The sequence below is a fragment of the Hemicordylus capensis genome, chromosome 4, assembly GCF_027244095.1.
Source record: "Hemicordylus capensis ecotype Gifberg chromosome 4, rHemCap1.1.pri, whole genome shotgun sequence".
In the NCBI taxonomy this organism is placed as follows: Eukaryota; Metazoa; Chordata; class Lepidosauria; order Squamata; family Cordylidae; genus Hemicordylus; species Hemicordylus capensis.
In genome coordinates this window covers 61,266,678-61,284,154 of record NC_069660.1, presented here as the reverse complement: position 1 = coordinate 61,284,154, position 17,477 = coordinate 61,266,678, and the positions used below count along the sequence as shown (strand labels likewise).

Sequence of the window (17,477 nt, the reverse complement as noted above, 5' to 3'; positions counted from 1 at the left end):
ATCTGGGAATCCCTGTTAGAGGGAACACTGGAACCAATGATTAAAAAGATCAGTTAAATAGCAGCAATAAATCATAGGCCAATTGGGCCCAGAAGTTCATAGGCACTCAGTGCAGCCAACACAAAACAATATATGTATGGTCTTGCCTCCTATCTATGTCCCTTATAGGCAGCTGTACTCTGCAAAAGCTGCAGTATCCAAACTCTGTTCAGGAGCAGCCCCATGTGGAATAATAGCACAGAATTAAAACATGGAAGGGCCTTGTACAGATGCATCCTTAATCCCAGTTTAAGTGCCTCTCCACTATCAATCCACATTTTGATCAGATCAAAGCTCAGGCTAAATCTGACGTTTGTGCATACCTGAAGCAGCAGCAGTGAGCAAAATGTGGAATGGAAAGGCAATCTGGTCACATGGGACTTCACCACACTGGTTTTCAATACATGCTCTTGAAAATCCAGGACAGGCCAGGACAGCCATCCTGGGTCATAGACAAGGACAGAATATTTGAATACAGGGAGGAAATAAAGATTTCTCTTAAATATTAATTACTCAGTAGTTTACCTGTTACCTCATTAGGTTTCCTTTTTCTTTCAGAGACGACACAGTCATTGGATCCCTCTCATAATGGTGGTGATGGCAACAGCTATGGTATCTTACTTAGCCAACTTTACACCTTGAGTATTCCCTCTATTTAGTTCTGCTTATGCTACTGCTTTTGCTATGGAGAATTCTTAAGTTATCTGTTTATATACTGAACTTGTTTTTAATTTCTTATAGTATATGGAATGGTGTTTTTTTCTGTAAATGAGTTTGTTGGTTTAAAAAAAAAATCAAAACAACCACTGCTGGTGTGTGACTTTGACTGTTTTTAATTAAAGGCTTGTGTTACAAAAAGTAGTGCATCTGTCTGGGTTTCCCCATGCAGTACAGGACTCTACATCAATCAACAACTGTGAGTCTTACAACTTTGGGAATGGTATTTTCTGCAATCCAACACGTTTGCTTAACCACCCTGGAGTGGAGACCCATCCTGCATCCTGGTTGGTAAAAGCCAGCTGGATTCTTTGTGGGTGGAGTTCATTTCATTGAGAGAGAGGGCAAGGTGCAGAAAAACCTTTAAAAGCTATAGGCATTTAGCACCTTCTTAAGAAACCTTACCTGAGGGCTGACCCTACAGCAGTTTAGCCTGAAAACTGCTGAAACCAAAACTACACTATGTTTCCCAACCCCATCTGTTTCTTTTGGTGGTGGTTCCCTTGGATGCTTTGAAGCAAAAGTTGTACGTGCCTCCGGATCACAGCCCAAATTTACAAGGCCACTGCTGTTAGAGTAACAACCTCAGTTGTAATACAAAGATCTGTAAAGTCTTTCTGAGCTCTGAAAGCCTCTTTCAGTTTTTCACACCATGCATCAAGACCGATTTTTATGCTGGGATACAAGATATCTGGGACACTGAAAGAATAAAATGGAACTTTAAAATCAGTGTGTATTCTACAGAGTGTTGCTTGGGCAGTGAAGACCCTCAGTGGGACCAGAGAAAGACAATTATCAAAGTTCTTCTGAGCAGGAAAGCTATAGGATGCTGGGTAGCCCAGCAAAACACCAAAGAGAGTGCATAGATTCCATTCGGTGGAAAAGACTGCACTGGAGGAAAGCAACTGAGATGTATCTGCTACCATTGCTTTAATATGATCCAGTATGTCAGAAATATGGCTTTTTATGACTCCCACAACTTCTGGGTCACAAAGACCAGGGCACGTTCTGGAAGCAGAAACATCAATGAAGGAGATGTTATTCTGAAGCAAGAGCATCTCCAGCCATAGCTGCATCATTTCCAAGTTGATTATCAGAACATTATCAGCTATACTCAGGATGTGTAGCCGGCATCCAATCTGACTGATGGACTGGAGCTGCTGAACATAGTTCAGGATCTGCAGAATTCCAGCCGAATTGTAATCGTACAGGAAAGCAGGTTTCAAGCCAGCAGCTACAGCCAGCACCTCCCCAGCCAGTCTCAAAGTGCTGGAGTGGGATAGTTTCGTCTTCTTCCCTGTTCTAATGTGATGCTGAGCTGCAGCAATGAGCAAGTGAGAGAATGGCTTGGCCATTCCCATCCAGAGATTAGGAAATATCTTAGATTGGGAGACCTGTGCATCACTTTGTTGCCCTTTACAGAACAAGATGGTCTTTAGCCATCTGCTTCTTCAGCCAGGTCCTAGGAGATAGTGAGAAAACTGCAATTAATAATGTTAAAACAAAAGCATCCAGTACATTTTTGTTTCTAATAAATTGAGCGAAACTTAACCAAGGGGTAAAAGAGGATGTTGTCCTTACTGGCGGGGTGAATCAAAAGCTTTCAGGCTTAAAATATTTAAGTAGCCTTCTTCTTGAGCCAGTGAGATAGACAGCTAGAAGTAGTGGCACAGCCACCACTGGATAAAGGGGGGTGGGGTGGGGGACAAATGTTCCAGGGCATCCAGGCCAGAGGAGGGGGGACCACAACACCCCCTTGCCTCTCCATCAGGGCACCCCCTTATCCTGCACCGTGCCCAGCCAGTGAATGAAGCACGCGCCAGCTGGGAGCGCACTTTGTTTGGGAGAGGGACCACGCGGCTCCTTCTGGATGCTGGCAATGCCTCCTCCATCTGACGTCAATGCAGGGGGAGTGGCTGGCGTACACAAACAATGTGGGGGGGAGGGGCTGGTGGTGGCAGCCTGTCCTCAGGCTGCTAGCAAACTCACTACATCCCTGGCTAGAAGCTTTGGTCACGCAAAACCTCACTGTACATATAAAGTGCATGATAATTTACGCAAGACCTTTCTTATAACACGTTTTTTGGCCCCATATTTATTCATTTGTTTAAAATATTTCTATCCCGCTCCTCCAGTACAATATTGCTTGGGGCAGCTCACAGTATATCCAGGTGGGATTTGTTGCTCAGGGCCTGCAGAACTAAAAAGAGAAGCATATACCAGTTCTGCCATCACCCAAGGACTATGGCAGTTGTGTGCATATATGGCAGAGACCATGCTTTGTGCAGATGTAATATTTCACTGAAACCAGAAGAGTCATGTGGCATTCTGTTCTTGGATGCGTTGGCTGACATGTCCGCAGCATAATGCAGGCAGTGCAGACCTGCCCACACTGCTGCAGGCCTCTAATACATATGGTAACGCTGCTGCACAAAAGGGTTGCTCCAGTACAACCTACCCTTGCGCGATCACAAGTTGTGAGCTACCTGTTGGAAATAATGCAAGTCGTGCATGGCCTGCAATCATGCAAGGTTAAGCTGTACCTGAATAGCCCTCTTCTGCAACAGCATTGCTGTGTTAGAGCCCTGCAGCAGTGCAGGTGGATCTGCACCGCTTGCTTCATGCTACAGGACATGCCCATCAGTGGGCTAGTTTGAACAATATGTCTGCCAGCTCTTGCAAAAGCATGGGGGTGGAATATGGGTAGCTCCCCGCATCTGATGCATCATCCTGATTTTACCCGTGTCTTGAGGGGCAGTTTCTCCTACATGATTAAACAGCAACAAAACATTGCATCAGATGGGGAAAATGTGCACGCCCACACTCCTCCCCACTGTGTTTACGAGGCCTGGTGGACAACTGGACCAGACTAGCTCATTAATTGTTTTACAGGAAACGGAAATCGTTAATAAACCTTATCATAACAAGGGTTATAAAGGATTGTTGTGATTAAAATGTGGACTTCAACTGGAGCTATGAAATGGAAGCATCCTCTGCCCCCCCCCCACCCCCACACAAATCAAACAGCAGTTTCGTAACACAGAAGCAACTGAACAATCAAAGCAGCATGCAGCCTTTTCTGGTAACCCTAACTCCCATCAGCAGGCTTTTAATGCTACTTGAGAATCAAGGAGACACCTAGCCCTATCCAGGCGTTCAAAAGAACACAATTCAACGTGCTTACAAGTGCTGGAAGCAGGTCGGAAGTCCAGCCCCGGCACATCACTCACCTCCATCACTGTACTGCTCGTGGAAAAGGCAGTGTTCATGTGAAGAGGAAAGCACTCTAACCGTGTTGGCAGGTGCTCCTGTGATCAGTGGCCTGGAGCACCTTTTTTACATCACTTCATTAATATACGATTGACAGTGAATTATAAGCCATTTCCATCACAAAGCACTGTGTTTGGACTGGTCTGGATAATGCCATCAACTGGTAGGTTGTAGTATGCATGCACACGTCTTCTTCTCTACACCCAGTGCACTATTTTGCCTCACATTACCATGCAGGGAAAAGGAATGCCCAAACCATGCCAACTGCATAGTTACCATACTATTCTGCAGTAATACTGTAACCAAGAGATTAGGGCCAGCTTGGACATTTTACACCTATATGTTGGGATGGAATGGCATGTTGTGGGGGAGAGGGGAAGAACATGCAAGCATATGCTCCTCTTCATGCAATGGCTGGCAAGTATCATTCAAACTACCCCTCTGGAAGTAATGTGAAGTAAACAGAATTTTTGTCTGCAGCACTATATCCGTACACCACTTTATGGTTGAAAATACATATATAATCTTAAATAATGCTATGACCCATTCACATATGCAAGTAATTATTTTACATTTGTAGTCATCAACTGAGTGATAAACATAACATTTGTGAATCAGCTCTTTTGTTGGCCAGAGACTGCTTCATCATATGCATGGAATATAATTCTCAAATGGCAGATAATAGAGTTGTGCAGGGAACACAAGACCAGATGGCCAAGAAATACAGGAGACAGGTATGCCACTTTATGATACACAGCATAGATTAAAACAACTACCACAACCCCCTGGAAAAAAACATAAACATAAACATATCAACCCCTGGCCCCAATCGGAAGAGCCAGAATGGTGTAGTGGTTAGAGTGCTGGACTAGGACCGGGGAGACCCGAGTTCAAATCCCCATTCAGCCATGAGACTAGCTGGGTGACTTTGGGCCAGTCACTTCTCTCTCAGCCTAACCTACTTCACGAGGTTGTTGTGAGGAGAAACCTAAGTATGTAATACACCACTCTGGACTCCTTGGAGGAAGAGCAGGATATATAATGAAAATAATAATAATAATGCTGCCGATTGTGGAAAAGGGCTAACCCTCTTGCCCCTGAAATCCCTCTAAGTTGCTATCTGCCGCAAACACCTAAAGAGGGACCAAGCAGAAGGGGTTCACACCTCATCTTTTGAATGGATTGTTTTCCACCTGTAATTAAATTAATGCATGGTAATGATTCACATGTGCCTGTTGTTACAGGACCTCATGTCCTCACTTTTAATAGAGTTTCCCCGCCATCCCTGTTCCGTCTGTACCTGTTTATCTGCTACCTGAGGAAAACATTTCGGACACCTGATAAAGCAGTCTTTAAGGTGCCACCAGACTCCTTGCTGCGTTCTCTGCTTATTTTGCTAGGTTTAATGCTGCCGGTGAAGAGAGGGGGGAGACCAAAGCCGCACACAGATCCCTCGGTGTGCTAGCTGTGCCGCGATCTTCAGGCGCTACCTACTTCAGTCCAATTCGCTGTATGGTGCGTGTGTTGAATAAGTTGTGAGTATGGCGAGGGATGCTGAGTATCCCGGGCGAGCTTGCCGGTGCAAACTCATGCCTGGCGCTGAATCCCGGTCCACAAGCCGCTGCAGGATCCCAGCGCCACACAAGCTGCTACCTGGGGCGGATACAGAGCTCGTTCTCCAAGCCAGGGCAATAGCCCCCCTGCCCTTTGTATGACCCACACTCACTGACCTCTAGGACTCTAGTCCGCGGAAGGTGTTACAAAAAAAAAATCTGTAGTTTTTAAGCTACCACAATTCTTCCGTCGTTTGCTTTGCACTAACCTCCTTTTGTACCGTTCCATTACGAGCATGCGCGTTGGCTTCCCCTTCTAATAGACGGCGAGCTGCAGATTTCCGCTTCCTTTTTACGTGCAAAGGGAAGCAAGAAAAGGCTGCTCGCCGCCTCTCGTCCCTTCATTTAGAAACAAGACAGGCTCTGTGAAGGCGAACGGCGTCTGAGCATGAACGGCTCGAGAAGTTCTGTTTGAATTTGCATGGTGCTGCTGATCTATCTGCTGCTGTCGCCGCAAGACACTCACAACTGGCCAGGCCAACAGCCAAGACAGAGTCAAGTTAAAGCACAAGCACTTCGCTCTACACATGATGGAGTTTTTAAGCATCTGACAGGTTCGGTCTGCATATTTTAAACCCATGAATCTGCTTTGTACTGAGTCAGACCACTGGTCTAGCTAGTCCAGTATTATCTGCACTCTGAGTGGCAGGTGCTCCCCAGGATTTCAGGCGAGCCTGGTCCCTGTGCTGTGTGTGAGTTGAATCTGGGATCAAAACACTGTTATTGAGTTGCAAGCCCAACCCCCACTGCAAATAGCCCAACGCCTCTTTGCAGGGGTGTGTGTGGCTGCTTTTTACTGGCACACACAGCAGTGTTCTCGGATTTGTTAGAAGTCCTTGTGCCTACAGCAGAAATTCTACGGAGTATTCTGGGGACCAGAGCGTAACTATAATAGGGCAAGGGGACACAGTTGTCTGGGGGCCCGCTGCCTTGGGGGGCCCCCAGAGGCAAGTCACATGACTGACTCCCCCAGCTGCACACCCGCCCAGGCTTCCTTAAGTTGTATTCATCGTCCAAGATTGATGTGAGTGTTAAGACCTGGAGCTATCAGAATAGCATGTCTTTCTCTAGTACCTTTAAATGACTTGCATCGTCCACAATTTACAAAACCTTTTATTTAAAAAAAATTTAGGATGATGTTCTATTGTGGCACATAGGTGTGTGTGTGTATACACACACACACACACACACAAATTTTACTATGCTTTTTGTTACCACTATTCAGCCTCATTTAAGATTTCTTCACTTTGTGAGCTGAGCTTCAGTGAGGGGCCCATTTAAAAATCTTGTCTCTGGGCCCACTCCAACCTTGCTACGCCCCTGCTGGGGACAAATAGCACCTATTGGAGAGACGATTTTCAGCCGGAGGATTAAAGCCCTTCGCGCTGTGATCTGGATTGAGCCCTCACCTGCTGCTTTTGTTTCAAAAAATCAACGTGGCGAATCTCAGACACATGAGTCCACATATACTGCATGAAGTACTGTAGGCTCTGGTCCTTAGGAATTGCAAGTTCAGATGTTTACATGGATTGACTAATCGGAGAGGTAAGGATCCAATTTAATTCTCGAGTCTGAGAGTTAAGCACAACCTTGTTAGTTTGTTTTTGCTTGCGGCACAGAAAGCTTCATTTGCATTTCTCACCTTTCTTCCACTGAACTCAAGATCTTTCCACAGGTCTCCTATCCAAACCAGCCTCAGACCAGCTTTAGCTTCGACAACTTTGCCTATCGAGTGCCTTCATTCAGATCATGGGGTAGGATTGTAACGAGCAGCAATATCTATTAAACTAAATTCCCTTTATTAAACTAAATTCCCTTCAGGATATGTCTCAGAAAGACTGAGCTTCTGGAAATATACATTTGCATTTAATTACTTAAAAAGCAGATGATTAATCTGGTAGCAGCCACATTGACAATACAGTACCACATAAAGTTAAAAACCTTTCTCCAGAATAATCCTATGAAAGTCAGTATTTTATTGTAACAGCAATTAAACGATCAACTAAAGCTACAGTCTTCTGTGCACTTACTTAAAAGTAAGCTCCACTGGACTCCATGAGGCCTGATATGAGCTGGATGCCAGATTTACTAACCTTAGATCTGCCCTGGCTCTTACCGAAACACAAAAACATCTACACAGACACAGATAAAGATATGTTAAATCAAAGTGCCTTGCCAAAGAATATGTGAATAGCAGCAGGTTGAGATTTTTATTATTTTTTTAAAAAATAGCTTTTTCTTTTGTAGCACCTGCAAACTGAACCCTGCATTGGTTAATTTAATTTTAAATAATTTTTACATTTTATATCCCACTCTTCCTCCAAGGACTCCAGAGCAGTGTACTACATACTTAAGTTTCTCCTCACAACAACCCTGTGAAGTAGATTAGGCTGAAAGAGAAGTGACTGGCCCAGAGTCACCCAGCTAGTATCATGGCTGAATGGGGACTTGAACTCAGGTCTCCCCCAGTCCTAGTCCAGCACTCTAATCACTACACCATGCTGGTTAGGTTAGGCAGGATAGCTGTTTACAACACAAGCCTGCCTTAGTCACTGCTTTCCAAATCTTCACCTAGAATTCTTGCCTGTTGTCCAAAGTGTGAAAATTTTTCAGGTATTCAGATGAAAATCTATGCCCTGCCTTATCTTTCTACAGCAGCTCATCTGTTTTTAAGTTGCTTTCTGACCAGAGCAAACTGAGTAGATTGAACCAGGAGGAATACTCAACTTACCTGTTAACCTGGGTGTGTATTCCATATGAAAACTGGCTGTGTTGTGGCGGTATTTTTCCAGGGTCTCTTTATGTAACTAGGACACAGGGGCTGTAGGCTCAGTTGCTTAAGCCTACATCAAGGAAGAATTGATCTCCAATCTTCAGCTAAAATTTTAACTTTCTTTTCCTGAATGGTTCAGTTTGGAAACCTGTGATCTTCATTAATTGATAAGAAGTCTTTCACCCCTTGATTCAGAAGGAAATCTGTTCTAATTCTGTTATCCCCTGACCCTCCAAAAACAAGATTACTAGCCCTGGATATATAAAGTGCTGACGATGTGGCATATGCATGCATGGCACGCTGGAGGTGCCTTGAGCACGGAGCTGCATGGGTGTCAAGCCCAGTCAAGAGGCAGCGGCAGTGATGATCCTGCTGCTGCTCTGTGCAGGGGTGAGACTGGAGCTCCAATTGGGAACCACTCTGGACCTCCGAGGAGAAGGAGGAGCAGCAGAGAATCTGGGGCTCAGGTGAGGACCTCTCTGGGGTGAGGGGGCTGTGGTGGAATCGAGAAGAGCAATACAGTACAAGCACACAGGTGCTCTGTGCCTAGTTGGAATATTACACCTGGAAAGGCTAGAAGTTCTCAACACAGAAATCTAAATTAGGGGGGAAACCCAAATAGCCCTGGTAGAGATGTGTGCATAGATGCAGGTTCCAGACAAGTAGGACTGAAGAACCTGTTTTAATCAAAGTCTGCAAGCTTTAAAAATTACAAAGCTTGTATACACATTAGGAAGCTGCCTTATAACCAAGTCAGACTATTGGTCCATCTAGTTCAATATTGTCTACTATACTGACTGGCAGCAGCTTCTCCAAGGTTTCAGGCAGGAGTCTTTCCCAGTCCTGCCTAAAGATGCCACTGAGCTATGGCCCCATACTCCTACACAAATGTAAACTCATCCGTATCTATTTGTACTTTGGAAATTGGGAACTAAATGAGCCGAAATGGACTATTTAAGTTATACTTTAACCACATCTCAGAGGAGCACATGACATTCAATCAACACATCAACATTTTGCATGTGCATTGAAGGAGAAGCATTTCAACAACTTCCCCTTTCCTCCGCACCTCCCAAAAAGATTTCCTTAAGGGCAACAGGACCCTCAGAGACATATTTTCAAACGTCATGGAGGGCTGCAGAAGGAAGGGGAGGTCTGTGAAAATCACCCCTCCCCCATTGCACACACACAATATTCGTCTGGATGTCAGCCACCATTAATAAGTTATCCAGTACACTGTTTGAAGATTTAGCGTCACAACCACTCTGAATAAAATGTAGTGGGAAATAGCAGGTGAAAGATAATTAGTATCTTCACACATTCATTATCTTCACTCAGTTACTCTTTAACCAATGCACAGATTGTCTTCACTGAACATTATTCCTTGCATGATGGAGTATTATGCAAGTTCTGTGATGATTAGTCTGCAGTTAATCAGTCATACTTGCAAAATTATTTGATTCTGCAGTCAATATACACAAAATAGTATACATGTTTATTGGACCAATGTCTTGCCTCACACCACCATTTAGTCTAGGAATTTGAACCCAGTTCTGATCCAAGTAGTCTGCCTATACATTCCCCATGCACAAAACTCTTTCAAATCGCAACATTCTAAATCAAATGCTAAACTAAAACAGAACTGAATATTAGTTAACTTAGGTATGCAGTTTGATTATGCAGCCATCATGCATAACCACTAGTCAGACATGGAATAGTCATGAACATATAGGTGAGCAAAATACTTATGATAATACATTTTAATGTACTTTTCAGCATAGGAAGCACACATGCAAGAAGTCTGTAGTATCTAAAACATACACAAAGCTGGGGCTTAGCATTCAAAACATATTTACAACTGGCTGGATTACATCTGTAGCAATAGTCAAACTTCTCAGGTCTGCCTACATCCATGTGAAAACAACTTCTGCACAGAGTAAATGGGCTTTGGTGCCTTTTTATATCTTCTGGAAGTCTAGTACACGGGAGCGGAGCTAAAGTTTCAGTCTGAGGAGCAGCACTGAAGATGGCTTTGTTTTCCTTCGTAAGTAATCAGACAGGCATACACCGATTGTAGCTGACCCTTTTCCACGTTAGATTGTGAGCCCTTTGGGGGCAGGGGACGGTCTTATTAATGTATTATTTTTCTATGTAAACCACTTTGAGAACTTTGGTTGAAGGGCAGTATATAAATATCTGTAGTAGAAGTACAGTAGTCAGTTAATGTGCTGACTTGTAGCATTCAACATGGGATCACATTAAATGAACTGTTTGTTAGGTTTCTATTTAACAGCTTAGCATTAACTTAATACATTACTATATTTTTATTCTTGTGAGATCCAGCTCAAGTCATTCTAAAGTTTTATTAAACATGCTTTTTTCAAGAATAACGTATGAAAAGCTGTTTCATTTGCATTCAGAAGAGGCATGCTATCAGCTAACAATAGTTTGCTAGAGACAAAATCCAGAGTATTCTAATTAAAGAGGTAGAATACAAACACAGTTATGGCAATTAAAGAGTTGCTTTGCCTGGATCAAATATTTCATGTGTGCCAGCTTTAAATAGGCAAAAACCCATCAAGTAGAAATACGCAGTTTACATAATATACTTGACTTTTATCAAGCCATTGGTTAAGAGTAAACTGGGATTAAAGTGTTTTTGCTAGAGGCTTTCGATGCCCGTTTTGAAAAAACACTTAAATCTGATCACAGGCACAATTAAAAACATCCTTTGATATATTTACATAAACTGTCCAAGTGAAACGGTTAAGTCCAAGACAAAAGTTTTTGCCTACATGCAAACATTGAGCTGGATTAAGGCAAAATTACATTTAAACCAGACTGTATTATACATTATCCGTTCCTGCTTAGGTTCCACTTAAGTGTAATTTAAATTGAAATAAAAATACTCTTGAATTACAGTATCCACACAGTTTACTAATCCAAGGAATTCCTCATTTTGGCAAAACCTGGTCATCACTGTGCTGCGAGGGGTGGAGTCATCTGCATGTTTGGTGGCTGCATTGGCCAGCCTTCTTGATGATTTTGCAGCAGGCGGTAGAGTTGCTTCAGTTGAGCAACAATGTTGTCCTTGATATCAGGGGTGGAGATCTGAAGGCGCACGCTCCCGCTGTCAAAGGAGCGGGTGAAGTCACCAGAGAACATCTCATAGATCATCCGAGCTACTACTGGAATTACCTGTTTGAAAAGAAATTTCACAGCATTAATCTAGAAGAGATCATCAGTTACAAAAAGGTCATCTGAAAAGCTAGAACATGCCAAAAAGAAGGATGCTCGAGGAGAATGATTATCAGCCATCCCCAAGTTTTCTACATATTGGTTTCACTTTCATTTTAAGTCATTTTTCCATTGATGAAGTAAGCTAAGTTGATGCACAGATACCAGTAGGCATTCTAGAACAGGCTCCCCAAGGACATGTCACTGTGAGTAGAAATCTAGGCATTGTATCAAGATTCAGCCTACACAATCTGCACTGTGCGTCATGTACTACCTTGCCTGGCTGACAGAACCAACATGGCTGAAGCAAACATGTTCTCCACGAAGGCAGAATCAATAGCTCCAGAGTTTGTGCTTAAAAGCATGCAAATTCTCACTTTCATTTCATCTGAGCAAGGACTCCCGTTCTAGACTAAATTTATTCATTTTTTACATTTATATCCGAGGAGCTCAGAGTGGTGTACGTGCTACTTTTTATCCTCACAACCACCTTGTAAGGTAAGTTAGGCTGAGAGATACATGACTGGCCCAGAGTCACCCAGTGAGTTTCATATTGAATGGGGATTTGAACTCAGGTCTTCCCAGTCCTAGTCCAGCACTCTAACCGCTATGCTATGCTGGCTGCTACCCAATCAGTTTCCAGTGGTCAGGGTCTGAGTACCATGCATAATCCCATGAAGCTTCCAATGACTAGCTGAAGCAGGCCTGTACATGTATACAGGTTTTGAATTAATCATCATACAGCACATGACTCTGGTTACTTAAACTGGCACAGCACAGAAATGCAACTTGTAATTAATGGTTTTCCCCTTTATGTGGGATCCGTCTATTGTTCTTAATAGGTACTGTTAACATCTCTGCAGATTCATTATTCTCTTACCTGAACAACGATTAGCTTCCTCTCTTTAGATTTCCCATCTGGCCATTCCTCCCCAAAACAAAAGTAAATCTCATATGGTGGATTTTTACCAATCTGTCCTTTCTGATGGGCAATCAGTTCTAGAGGAAAACAAAACAAAGCTTACCCACATACACAGAGAGAGATACACATGCCTCTAGAATCAGTATGACACTACTTACCCTTCATTGCCCTTTCCGGATCAAAATTGGTGCTTTTATTCAACTCTCTTTCTACCCCACCATGGTCTTTCTTGCATGCAGATCTCCTCACAATGACCTCAACAATGTTATTTTCTTCTCCCACAGCTATGTACCAGATCAATATCTTAACAAACAGTAGCTTCTAGTACTATTTCACTCAGCTCCTTCTGTAATGTGCCACTGCACAGATATACATACATAACTGATCAAGGGTTGGCATGACTGCCCTATGATACTTGGGCCATGCTTGGGCCCTTTTCGTTTAAAAAGAGGGAGGATAAGGGGGACATGATAACTGTGTATTACGTTATGCACAGTGTGGATAAAGTGGATAGAAGTGGAGAGAGAGGGAGAATAGATTTGCAGCTATTTCTCCCTCTCACCATATTAGCACCCAGGATCATCCATTGAAGATAAATGCTGGAAGGTTCAAGACAAACAAAAAGAGTAACTTTTTACACAATGTGTAGATAAACTACAGAATTAGCTGCCACAAGATGTGGCAACAGCCACCAATTTAGAGTTTTGAAAGGGGATTAGACAAATTCATAGATGACAGGGCAATCAATCGCCACCAACCATGCCATGCCCCTGATCACCAATGGCAGGGGGTGGTAGCCCTCTTTTTCCTGCTTGTGGGCTTCCCAGATGCACTTGGTTAGCCACTGTGTGAAGCAGGACGCTGAAGTGGATGATCCTTTAGCCTGATCCAACAGGGCTTTTCTTATGTAATCACACTGTAGTACAGCAATATGCTGTACCAGTACCATTTCGGCCATGCCTACATGCAGATGGTGGGGCACATTGCAAATGTGGGCCCAGAAGATTCTATGTAGATCTCTGTCCTAGTCAGCCTGCAGGATATGGCTAATACAGGCACAGCCTTAGCTACCTAATTGTACAAGATCCAGTTTAAAAGGGCCATAGACCTTAAACCTGGTACACAACACATAAATTGATTCAAAAAAAAATAATTAGGTTAGTTACTCACCACTCAGGAATGTTTCTAAGCAGAAAAGCTTGACTTTCTTCTGTCTTTCAATCAGGTTTGGGGTGGTAGAGGAAGGCGCACATGGCCCAGACCAATACACTTTGCACTGGCAAAGTCTGATGGCATAAATAGCATGGCCGCTGACCTCCAGGATCAGCCCCCTATCCATGACATCAAGCAGGCGACTTGTGAAGAGCTTTTGCTTCTCATTTGTGATTTGTTCTGGCCCCGGAAACTTTACTTGCTCCAGATTAATGGGGCCAAAGAGTTCTTCTTGATCTGGCATAGGACCCAGTTCTCCATAGAAGAGTCTGCAGCCCTGGGGGTTGCTGACCGTCATGGTCTGCCCAAACTCCTTGCCTCGATACTCAAACTTGATTTCAAGGTCTGTCACTTAATTAGAAGGATATATTATTAGAACAGCAGATACTGCAACATTTTGCATTTACTGGCCAACATCCAGACTAATCTTCCACAGATGCACTAGGTTTTTCCATTGTGCAAGGGGTGATTTGCGGCTACTTCCTTACCCTCTGCAGTTTCCTATGCCCCCTGAAACTAACTTGTTGGGACATACCATGTTTTCACACATATACCCCACAGTCTGTAATTTTTGTGCAAACAGTGGCAGGGGGGTAGGGTCCCCTCTTCTTCCTATTTTCACTCCAGGAGATCCATTAGTATTAATATGACTTTTGCTGGTCGAATGACCATAACAATAAAGATTTGGTTTTGATTTGATTTAATACTACTTTAGTTTGGACTTTCGCCAGCTAAGCAGTACAACAGAACTGAAAAGTACCCAAGACCAGAACCTATTAAAACAAAAAAGCCAACTACCGGAGTTGAAAAACTAAATGACTAAAATTATACACTCAAAGTGAATTAGAATATGACACTAACTCGTGCCGGATTTTATATACTGCAGTGCAAAATTTAGCTACACTGTAAGTAATAGCTGGATTCTGATCAGCAAGGAGGAAGGAGACATAACATTCATCAGGTCATCTTGGCAAATTCAATAAGAGGATTGATTTAGAAGTTACACAAATCGCCATACAAAAGGACATGCTCCACTATCTCAGCTGCTCATGACTCACAGGGGCAAGTACATTCTACAAATGGAATTTTCTCTCACAGCTGAGGGAAGAACGTCAAACCGTGCCATAGTAAAGTCCATTAATTCTCATGGGGGCGGGGGGGTGGGGAATGGATCATAGCTTCTCGTACTGAGTTGCACACTTCTCAGGGGCCATGAGGAATTTAGCTAAGAAGTGCAGGTAATACAGGGGTGTGGGCTATGCATGAAACACAATTGCTAGCTTTCTGCGGGGTAAATCCCGTGTGGGTTATACCCATATGTGAAGTGTATACATGTTAGTTTGGGGAAGCACAAGTGACTCGCAGAGAGAAAAGGAGATAACCAGAAATCACCCCTCCCCTGCCTCATACAACAGAACTGGCGTTTTCACAGAAGGTTAGCCTGGATATCAACCACTGTCACTTCATATCATACCTCTGTGAGGAAAAGTAATTGCACACAACAGTGCAGCACTACTAGTCCCTTATTACACAAGGGGAAACGTAACATACAAGGAAACCAGGGGCTAATTCAGGGTCATTGCTATCACAGGATAAAGCAACAGGAAAATATCTAATCAAGTTATCATGGAGAGACTTACTTACCATCTGAATACAGTACTTCCCAATATGCTTAATTGTAAGGTTGTGCATTGGTGCACCCAATCTACTACATCCTCTACCCCCAGTGCCATGCAGAGGTGGTTACTCCCACCATTGTCATCTCCAGTGCCAGGAGGCCTCTTCTACCAGCATGGGAGCCCAAGTGCCTGGCTAGGAAGGCACACAAGCACATCAGGAAGGGCTGTGTGGGCATCTGGAAGCCAATTCCTCCCAGCACTATCCCCATGTATATAGTTCCCAGACATGCATGTGCTTTCCCAGCCAGGCCTGCGGGCTCCCATTCCTGTAGAACAGGGATTCTCAACGTTGGGTCCCCAGATGTTATTGGACTTCAACTCCCATAATCCCCAGCCCCAGCGGCCTTTGGTTGGGGATTATGGGAGTTGAAGTCCAATAACATCTGGGGACCCAACACTGAGAATCCCTGCTGTAGAAAAAGCCACCGCTGCCCACCCTGCATCCAAAATGTGAAGAGCTGCATGGAGGTGGCCATGATGGGAGTGGCCACCTTCATGTGGCACTGTGTGTGTGCTGCAGATTCAGCAGTCTTGGGTGCTCTGAGGCACAGGCCTACTGCTACCACCTCAGCTGAATATAAGCTGGCAGACTGTCACTGGTCTATGGTCAACAGCAGCTTTCGACTAAGTTGCCTTTAGCCATAGGCTGCCGCTAAGAACTATAGTGCACTTCCTGATACAGAACATTGCCTGAACCATGACAATCCAAGCAGAAATAACTACAAAAACCCCTCTTATGTGGCTTTAACTTGTTGCTGTAAATTCCAGTACATAGTTTATGCACTGCTCGGACACACAATACAATACAACTTCCAGTCTATTTATTCAAGGGATAGATACACCAAAAAGACATACTTGGAAGGGAGCTAATCCAGAGTTCAGGAGAGCTGAACATATCGTGCTGCAGAGCTGGAGGCGGCATTGGCATCTCTATATCCTCAGGTTCATTCTTTGGCCACACAGCTTCAGGGCTGCAGGTCTCCACGCTAGTCGGTGCCATTGGGGAATCTAAGAAAAAGGAGTGTGTTTTTAAAAGCCTTTATGCTTTTCATCCAGAGTGATGCAATCTGTCTTATTAAAAAGCGGGTGAATGTGGCACATTTCTTATTAGAGAGGCAAATTGAGCTGGACTACTGCATGTGTAAGTATTTAAATGAGCAAATAACCTTGTATTGCAGTTTATTGGAAACTGCATTTCCCCATTCTGTCCAACAAAGGGTAATTCAAAAAGCTTGGATACTCTTTCTCCATCAATCACTGCCTTAATAAGAAGCTGCTGACGTAACATGCAAGGGTACATCAGCCCAGTACCGTTGTGTGTATGCCAATGATAGAGTGTTGGACTAGAACTGGGGAAACTGTAGTTCAAATCCCCACTCAGCCATGAAACTCACTGGGTGACTCTGGGCCAGTCACCTATCTCTCTCTCTCAGCCTAACCTACCTCACAGGGTTGTTGTGAAGATAAATATAACCATGGATACCACTCTGGGCTAAAAAAATAAAAGAGTAAGTCTACTGAAAATAATTCTTGACACGCCTACTGTAAAGGACAGTATCTTGGTAGTACTTGCCAACTTGTGTCAAATGTGCACATTTGGACAGAGAATATAATCAGTGCCCTCCATTTTCTCCAGCGTGATTCCTACATCACAACCATCATGTCCCAACCTGACCAAAAACAACTTTCAAAGAGTGCACAAGGAAAGGAAGATCAGTTTATAGGCCCTTTACAAACTTATCCAAGGAAAACATCACTTAAGCAATAAGTGAACTGACCCAACTCACTCAAAAGTAACATAAGGCCCTCCCAATATGTGGACAAACGATTAATATTTATAGTGAATGGTCCATTCCATCTCTATAATGTGATCTGATTTTTCTAAGGGAAAAGTAAGCTTGAGTCCCCAGCTGTTGCACTACAACTCACATCAGCCCGTGGCTGGGGATGCTGGGAGCTATAGTCAACATCTGGGCACCCAAGTTTGAGAAATACTGCTTTAACATACATACATA

The 17,477-nt window shown here is 43.6% G+C and overlaps 3 protein-coding genes across 18 annotated transcripts in view; 1 reads left to right on the top strand and 2 right to left on the bottom strand.

Annotated features, from left to right (window-relative positions):
• The window catches only part of TRAF3IP3 (TRAF3 interacting protein 3), a 59,103-nt gene extending 58,258 nt beyond the window's left edge, over nt 1-845 (top strand). For all 8 annotated transcript variants that reach the window (XR_008306013.1, XM_053244797.1, XM_053244794.1 and 5 more), the window contains one exon: nt 598-845. Coding sequence is in view for 7 of the 8 variants with exons in the window: in XM_053244797.1 (XP_053100772.1) it covers nt 598-681 (84 nt within the window). In the remaining variant the exon portion in view is untranslated. The remainder of the gene's footprint in view (nt 1-597) is intronic.
• A 4-nt stretch (nt 846-849) lies between these two features.
• On the bottom strand, nt 850-6,087 carry C4H1orf74 (chromosome 4 C1orf74 homolog). Of its 4 annotated transcripts, none has more exons than XM_053244806.1 (2): nt 5,849-6,087; nt 850-2,218 (listed from the first exon to the last, which is right to left on the bottom strand). In XM_053244806.1, exon 2 carries the CDS (start codon nt 2,115-2,117, stop codon nt 1,311-1,313), a length of 807 nt encoding a protein of 268 aa, XP_053100781.1. In that variant the 5' UTR covers nt 2,118-2,218; nt 5,849-6,087; the 3' UTR covers nt 850-1,310. The 4 variants fall into 4 exon arrangements, with proteins under 4 accessions (XP_053100781.1, XP_053100784.1, XP_053100782.1 ...); XM_053244809.1 differs by having other exon boundaries at nt 5,757-5,864; XM_053244807.1 differs by lacking the exon at nt 5,849-6,087 and adding an exon at nt 5,327-5,842.
• A 3,799-nt stretch (nt 6,088-9,886) lies between these two features.
• Nucleotides 9,887-17,477, bottom strand: part of IRF6 (interferon regulatory factor 6) — a 74,867-nt gene continuing 67,276 nt past the window's right edge. For all 6 annotated transcript variants that reach the window (XM_053244804.1, XM_053244805.1, XM_053244799.1 and 3 more), the window contains exons 5-8: nt 16,318-16,470; nt 13,742-14,134; nt 12,530-12,648; nt 9,887-11,610 (exon numbers count right to left, since the gene is read on the bottom strand). In XM_053244804.1, coding sequence (XP_053100779.1) covers nt 11,389-11,610; nt 12,530-12,648; nt 13,742-14,134; nt 16,318-16,470 — 887 coding nt within the window. In that variant the 3' untranslated portion in view covers nt 9,887-11,388. The remainder of the gene's footprint in view (nt 11,611-12,529; nt 12,649-13,741; nt 14,135-16,317; nt 16,471-17,477) is intronic.